The sequence below is a fragment of the Dermacentor silvarum genome, chromosome 1, assembly GCF_013339745.2.
Source record: "Dermacentor silvarum isolate Dsil-2018 chromosome 1, BIME_Dsil_1.4, whole genome shotgun sequence".
In the NCBI taxonomy this organism is placed as follows: Eukaryota; Metazoa; Arthropoda; class Arachnida; order Ixodida; family Ixodidae; genus Dermacentor; species Dermacentor silvarum.
The window spans coordinates 424551024-424559456 of NC_051154.1; the positions used below are offsets into that span (position 1 = coordinate 424551024).

General features: G+C 46.8%; 1 protein-coding gene across 1 annotated transcript in view; it reads left to right on the plus strand.

Annotated features, from left to right (window-relative positions):
- Positions 1-7781, plus strand: part of LOC119437649 (zinc finger MYND domain-containing protein 19-like) — a 31255-nt gene extending 23474 nt beyond the window's left edge. The window contains exons 5-6 of the mRNA XM_037704646.2: positions 2073-2133; positions 6589-7781. Coding sequence (XP_037560574.1) covers positions 2073-2133; positions 6589-6788 — 261 coding nt within the window. The 3' untranslated portion in view covers positions 6789-7781. The remainder of the gene's footprint in view (positions 1-2072; positions 2134-6588) is intronic.
- The last annotated feature ends 652 nt before the right edge of the window (positions 7782-8433 follow it).

Here is an 8433-nt window from a genome sequence, read left to right on the forward strand (position 1 = left end):
ACTTATCTCGAAGGCCATGCTTTTGTGCGCTGCAATCGGCAACAGCTGTACGAGCAGGAAATACGTCTTGGTGGCCATGTTTTAAGTTCACTATCGCTGGCGACTGTCGTCCGGGCGTCGCAACTCGAGAATGGAATGTCTGAGCACGAGATTTTGCCGATTTTGTGCCTGTGCGAGTAGAACAAGAAAAATAGTACGCCCGAACCGTTTGGTGGGCAATGAGCGACTAGGGCTTAAGCGGTCAGCCAATACATGGGGTTCAATGGGGGCTGGGTGGGGGAATCTTCGCGACTACGTTTAAACCGCAATTAAGGTACGTATTAACGAGGTTTGACTGTAGTTAAAAAGAAACTTCCAGTATTGTGTTCTGGAATGCAAAATTATAAATGATCACATTCTGTCATAATATTCGGGAACTGGTTCGAGAAGAAAAACTGATTCAATGCTATTACTTGTGAAACTGGAAATTTTTCATGGTTCACTCTGATTACATTCATGCCATTTGGCATGCCAGTAAACATCTGAGTAGTCATATAAGTGACATAAACATAAACTGACAGCGCATACACGCTGTCGGTGTTTGCGTCAGGCCGTCTTGTTATGTAGAATATTTGCACATGCCAGTTATGTTTACCACAAATTGGCTGGTACTTTGCAACGTTGCGTGCCTCATAATCAAATCGTGGTTTCGGCACGTAAAACCCCAGAATTCAATTCAACTTGGCAACAGGAACTTGTAGCCCCCCCCCCCCCCCCCAAAAAAAAAAAATGCAGATTCTGCATATTCAATGGATTCAGAACAAAAGGTACTTCTTTTGCACCAAAGACAATGTATGCACGACCTTGCACATTTGTAAAAGCAGTGTCGTCTCGGTATCTTCACTAACAGTGCTGTCGCAGCCGAAAGTTGTTGCAGGATATAGGAATGCAAAAAAAAGTGACTTCTTAGGCAGCCTAAATTGGACAGGCAAACTGCATTGTTTGCACTAGCACAGACTGTGCCTTTGGATTTCATGTGGCAGGTTGATATACATAAGGTAGATGAATTAAACTATGAGGAAGAACCTGGACTTGCGATCACAAACCATTACCAAATGTACACATTTACCTGTGTATAAGGCACGCACTTTTTTCATAGATTTTAGAGTGCAGGGCTTACACGAGGCAGGCTACTCACTGAAGTGTCGAACTGTGCTGAGACTGCTATGCAGAATAACGCAAATACTAGCAGCCGACTATGAATGCTTTGTTCAGTCATCAAAATAAAAATGTTGATAGGCTTGTGTTATCATCAATGCCCTCCAAAAGCTGGTCATCCTTTGTGCTGTTGATTACTGTTCGAGATTCCAGTCACTTTGAAGCACGAAGTGCACCTTGAAACGAAGTGCACACCGTGTGTTTGAAATCTACACGCACACATCTTGCAGCGATGCCCTCTTAATGCGCTCGAACGCACAATGACGCTAAACTTGCTAAACAATGCACCTCGGCAGAGCCTATAGCATTGAAGCATGCTGAATCTATGACGCGTGATTGTGATCCTCTGGCAAACAGTGATGATGACGATGCCATCGTTGGCAGTACAGAAACTAGTGCCATGTAGTAGTAGTAGTGGCTTGTGGAAATTGACCTGCAGGCGGGTGTGGCCTCCGAGATCTAAGTGGCTTGCCGGCGTGATCTCAGAGGCTACACACCTGGGTATGTGCATGACGCTTCATGAAACTTTTTCAAATGTTCGTGCTCCAGTTGTGTGTGGGCGTGGGTGTTGCACGAGTGAATACGGTAATCTTTAGCATTTAAGAAACTGGGTGTATATATTCACTTGTTAATTGTGGCAGTAAGCAAGATGGTGTAATCAAGGCACGAGCTAGTGATGTTTCTTTTTTTTTAAATACAGGGCACCACGGATCGTCCTATTGCAATGATGATGGATGCGTCTAACTTTGCAGAAAAAGGCTTGTGGCACTTTTAAAAAAAATTGTCACATGCTGCTGTTCAACTGGCACTTGCTCACTAGTGAGCTAGAGGAGCATTGTAGCAAGGGTCCATAATCTTTTTTTCTTTTTCCTCAGCTTGCAGATGCTGCCGTCACCAAGTATTACAATGCCAACGGCGAAGTGATTGAGGAAGATGGTAAGTAATGCTGTGACTTGTCAAGTTATTGCTGACCGGAAACCAGAACATTTATAATACAGAAGCACTTTTTTGCCCAACTGCCTGCCAGAAGCTCTAGCAGACCTCTACTCACTTCTGGCACGCTGTTGCACTGGAGAGCAGTATTTAGGAAATGTAGGGGTGTCTAATGGAAAATGTGTGAATTACCCAAACATGCGAGTCCAATAATAATTTTTCAAATGCAATTTGATTCACCATTTGATTTCCCAAATGTAATAAGTTGTTGCACTCGGTATGAGTTGCAACACAGGAAACCCATTTACTGAAGGGGCTTCGAGACTGTATAGCAGCGCCAACACACGAAAAATTGGTGAACAATACACTACCAATAACTGGTAGCACCCGATTTACAAGAAAATGACACCTGTCAGTTTTTTAGTGAAAGAAACAGTGGCGGGCATATATTGTGTGGCAACTAATGAGTGTGGGAACTAATATTGATGAAAGCTTCTTGCATAAACTTTTGTAAGCAGCTCTGAAAGTTTTCTCTGTGCATTGCCTGCTGGAGTTAATGTATGTGATCCCAAAGCTCCCAATATACAGTAACTAATTTCGTGCACACCCAGAAGCACTGCCTACAGAAAGTGGTTTACATTATGAAAGCTCGTAGACAGAATTAAACATTTAAACCCAAATTAAAGCATGGAGCCTTATGAGAGAACAGTCGAACCAACTTTTAACAATATTCACGTGCCAAGAAAATTCCGTTACTATAACCAATAATTGGTAGACAGTGCAGCCCATTTATAATGATACCACATATAACAATATATTGGCTATATTGATGAGTCGACTTACGAGGATCAACTTATGCAATTAGGGCTGTGAGAAAGAACCCCATATAAAACAATGTTATGACTGCATGTCATCTACCACGATCAAAATTTTGCCTTCTGGATGGCGTTTTTCCATGCAGACTAAGCTTGACATTTTGCATTGCTAAGTTCCCCTAAACGAACAACGCGGAGACTGGGCAAAAAGTTACCTTACGCGAGTTCGTATCTGCCACCATTACCGCGCAGCATGTCCTGCCCATGCCCCAACTGCAAAAGCCGCAGGGAGGACCACAAGATGGCGCTAGCTGCTTCGTGTCTGCATTGCCCACGATCGTGCTCTGCTCCATACGCACCCAGAGGAGAGAAACGAAAAATAGTGAAAAGCAAAGCGGTGTGGTGGTGCTGCCCTTTCTACGGTATGTCTCCCTCTCTCAGCGAGCGCGTAAATGCGCTATGAAAGCAGCCCCGAAGCAACTGTCCAGTTTGTAAAAGATGGCACCGACAAAGCACAAAGCTGTGTCCCTTGAGCCGAAGTTGCAGATTTTGCAAGACTCGAAGTGTGAGCTCATGCAGTCAATTATATTTACGATTCTCTAAATCGGGAGCGATCATGAAGACTGGAGCCAGTGGTATGCTGATCAACAGGAAAAAAGGTTAGGGACCCTTTTCCACCATAACTGCTTCAGAAAGGTGGGCTTTGTGTGCCAGGGCGAAAACCGCTGGCATTACCGAGCTCTGAGAGCACATCGCTACTGACGATGAAACAGGTGGTGCTTTGATGGAAGAGTTGTTCAGTGCAGATAGTGCTGCCTCGTTCTGCGAAGAGATCTCCAACACGGCAATTGTTGTCGCAACAGACGGCGTCTTTGTGCTACGAGGTGACGACGAGATTGACAGTGGCGAGTCTTTGACCCCCCAATGTTCATGCATAGTGCGCTTTCGTCGATTAAGTCACTCATTGATTTCGTGCATGTTAAAGGATTTCTGCCATGAGTACACATGGAGTACTAGTCAATGTTTAATGCGATATTGGCTGTACATAGTTGCAGCCATCTTGATTCATCTGGACTCTTGATGGGGACAATTACAATTCCGGCCACATTGCTAGTACATAGTTGCAGCCATCTTGATTCATCTGGACTCTGGATGGGGACAATTACAATTCCGGCCACATTGCTAGTACATAGTTGCAGCCATCTTGATTCATCTGGACTCTGGATGGGGACAATTACAATTCCGGCCACATTGCTAGGATTGTGTGTCGACCTTCTTGCAGTTGCTGCCACAAAATGGCCAGCTCTGTGCACCACATGTGGATCCCTCGTTTAACAGACATGCCTAGACTGGTTCTTTGCTAATTACTAAGACCAACATGCCACACATGATGCTTTTGTTGTCAACACTTTCGTTTGATCTTAGTATGCACTTCACAATTCAGCTGTCTGCGTTGCCCTGTTTTTCTTGAATAGTTGCGGGCTCAGTCCTATAGGCCCTTCTTGCGGAGAGCTTGCTCTAGAGCCTTGCCAAAAGCGCACGAAAACAAAACCATTACCGCTTCTGCCCTCCAATTGCACGATCAGCTGTTGGAAATGCAACTGGGTGTTTGCTAAAGCACTGTGCTCTATTCATGCTGCAAAATGGGGAACGGTAGATGGAAGGTGTGTGAAGTAGTTGGCTGCAAAGATTGACACACACTAGAACCCTGCCGATACATTTTTCACAGGACCGTAAAAATAAACTTGAGAGCCGGGAAACAGGGAAAACTGAGAAATGAGAGTAGTGGTGAACTGCACACAATTGTAATTGGTGGTGCTTCAACTGCGTACTGCGCCGCCTACTATCCCTCCCCCTGGTGCCTCTCCACTTTTCTTTCTGTCTTGCGCACGCGATATTTAGCCACCGTTTTTGGCTCCCCTCACACACTTTCACTTGCACAAACGGCGTGCGGTGATGGCATTATCGCCCTTGGACTTTATATTGAACATCTATGCGCCAAAACCAATTTTACGGCCCCAACGCATCAGACACCATATTTAGATAGCAAATACAGATCTCAAAGGCCATGCTTTTGCTGGCAGAAACTGAAAATATGTCATAGATGTCGCCCCTGCCACTTTGGGCGGCCAATCTCATCGTTAAGTCACCAAGCTAAGCGACATGAAAAGTTAACATGGCCGCTCGGCCCTGCTCGGGGTGGCAGTTAGCAACGCATGATGCAGGAGTAGTCCCACAGTCGTGACGCAACAGCGGGGTTACCAATGCATTGGGTCCTATGGGAGCTATGCCAGGACCGGCCGAAAACGACGCAACAGCCAGGAAAACGCAGCACCCGGGAATGTAACAGCGGGGTTCTACTGTATTAAGGAATAGAATTAATCTGGGGCCAAGTTCACGGTCTGCTGCTACATAAAGACTGACTGACTTGCGCTGGTCCGTCGTGATGCACGGCTTTTCTCATGGGTAAAAAGAAATCGTTCTTCCACCAGCATTGTATCGCTAACCTCCAAAGAAAACTTGACCACAGAATGTCGGCAAGAGTGAGTATCACTCGCTAAACAGACATACGGAGTAGCGCCACTTCCTGGCATAGCAAGTTTCTCTCATTATCTATACACACACACACCCCACCTCACAGGTAAACGTACGCCCCCTCTATCACCAACGTATCAAGGATAAGTGAATGGGCGCACCCTTGAATCAATGAGCCGAAGCATGGTGACAGCGACTACACCGACACATGAATGTTCAAAGCTGGATGTTCAGTGATGGCCCACGGAGTAAGCGATTGACTAGCGATATGTTATTGCTACAAGCTATTGCCAAGTACTGAAGATCCACATTGTAAGCCTTGTGCACAGCAAGAACAAATTGTTGCAAGTGAGTACACCCCCGAGCAATTAGGCAGAAAATACACAATCGGATAGTGGCCGCACTGAAGAATGCTACTGAATCTGAAACCCAAGCTCCAAAATGATTGCCAAATGAAGAGCGAAGAGCAAAATACTGATGCTGATTTAATTAACAAGTAGAAAGTTTGGAGAGGTACAAATAAGTTTCTAGCCCCGCTTTTAGTACAAGCACTCTACGCACTGCTCGCACAGTTTGCACAAGGTGTAATGAGCTCTTGAGGCGCTTGCATGTCCTCTGAAGCTGCGGCCAAGACTGCGTATCGTCCACCCAGTCACCGTCGGCAATATCTGCCGAAACAGGTTTGCTGAGCCGCACCGGCGTCATTGTAAACCTGGAGGCAAGAGAGGTAGCTGAGGCAAGCAATGGATGCGTTGCCACAAGATCAAACATGGCGGCGCCCACAGGATTGCCGCAATAAAATGCAAAATCTTCAGTGTTTCAAGAGATCACTGTGAGCCCCCAACCGTCTGCACATTTTTCGTCTTGTACCTTGTGTGCTAACCTGACATTGTGATTTGGCAGTCATGACATTCTGAGCACAGCATCTGCATTCCAATGGAGGGAATGTGCACAAGTGCTCGTGCAGTGAAATTATAGCCTCAGGTGGTCAAAATGAAGCTCGAGCCCAGCACCCCCATAAAAGAGGTGTTTGGTTACTGTTGTGCGCAGTTTCATTCTTCCTTCTGAACATTTCTCTTGACTCCCATGCCTCTATTTTTTTTTTCAGAGGAGGGTGGCTGCTACTACGAGTGCCACTATCCGCCTTGCAGCAGCCTGGAGCGGGAGCCCCGCGAGTTCAGCATCTGTGGCCGCTGCCAAGCAGCCCGCTACTGTGGCCTCTTCTGCCAGCAGCGCGACTGGCCGTTGCACAAGCGCCACTGCCGCCCCCGTCTCCGAGCGCATCGTGAGAAACCCCCCGAGCGATGACTTGGACTCATCGTTTCCATGTTAATCCGGGGCGGCCCGTCATTCGAGCTCTGCACCGCTTTTCCACATTGGGGACCGCTGCCTTCTTTCACTGCCAGCTCTGGCTTGCCACTTGCACCTGCCGGCTGCAGTTAGAAGGAAGGGCATCACTGGGACCTGCACTCTAGAGGTGGTGACAGGCTTAGTCCTGTGGGATCCCTGTTGACTGAGCAGTGCCGTTTCGTCTGCCCAGCTTCGCAGGGGACAGTGGGTATGCCGCCCTCTGTCGCTGCGCACGTGTGACCACTGCAAAGGCAATGCCAGATCTCCAGAACTTGGCATCTGTGAGCTGTGGTGGCAGTGACTGCTCTACCTTGTCATGGGGAGGGAAGTCTCCACTAATGGAGCATTGCACTGCTCTTCCTTCACTGCCAGCACATCGGTGCACAAACAGTGGGGTAGCACGTGCACTTGGCAACGGCCATGTTGTGCTGAGAATGGTAGAGGCATCAGCTCCCACCACCCGATCACCTCTGTGCAAATGGCAGTGCCTGTTCCCCAATTGAACTTCCGAGTGTGTTTTCGTACTCCGTGGCGCTGGTTAATAAAGCAGTGCATGCATGTGTGTTGTCCCTTCCTCTCGTTTGCTCACAATCATGTCAATGCCTCCATCGTGCTTTTATTCCCCTGTTTTTTTTTTTTTAACTGGTGCTGTTACCTTCCCATGTCTTCTCCCTCTGATTTGTCATTGGTGCTCTGTTTTGCTGTCAGGTGTTTGCCGATCAAAAGTGCGCTTTGTTGTTGGCAGCATGCAGTTTTAATGTTTGGGTTGTATCGTTCCCAGTCTCATTCTCACTTAAGGTTGTGCGGGAGAGTAGTAGTGTTGAAATGTTCTTTTGACGTTGACATTCCTTTGGGGCTTCCCTCTTTTCCTTATGTCCAGCTTTGTTGCTTGCAGTTGTCAGGTGGACTAATATAAACTATTGTTGCATCCTACGTGTGAGCATATGTGTGTGTGTGTGTGTGTGTGTGTGTGTACAAGCACTCATTCCGATGTGCTTGTACTTGGGATGCTACATTAGCACGACGTGTGCCTCCCAGGTTTAATTTCAAGCTGGAGCATCGGAGCCTGCAGCTGCAAGCAGTTTCCATGCCAGCAGCAGTTGTCTTCATTTTAGCTAAAGCAATGGCTGGAAGCACAGTCCTAGTTCTCTGCTTATGTGAAGAAAAAGAGCACTCGGAACTGCCTGATAAAATGCTCTTTGTGAGGCCTCTCAAGAGCGCTTTTCACAAAGTTCAAAGTGCCAAGTTCACCTGCTAGAAAGCCTCGTTAATGTGCTGTGGACTTTGTCACAGCAGAGGACTCCTCCTCCCCCAATTCTTGTTGAGGGTCCAATACTGAGGTGTCTTGTAGTACCCAAGGAGATTCAAGCTTATTTCAGTGAAGCAGTAAATGAAGAGTAATCACTCCCTTGCAGATATAACTGCATTTAACTTCTCTGTAAAAGATTGCACTGCTGGTAAACTGCCCCCGGTGTAGCTGTTAAGTACACTGCCAATTGTATCTGGAGCCAGTCAACTGTGCTTCGTAGGAACAGTGTTTTTACATGTACCCCCAGATTTAATCTGCAGTCTCTGCACCCTTTGATGTTGGATGGTAGTGCCA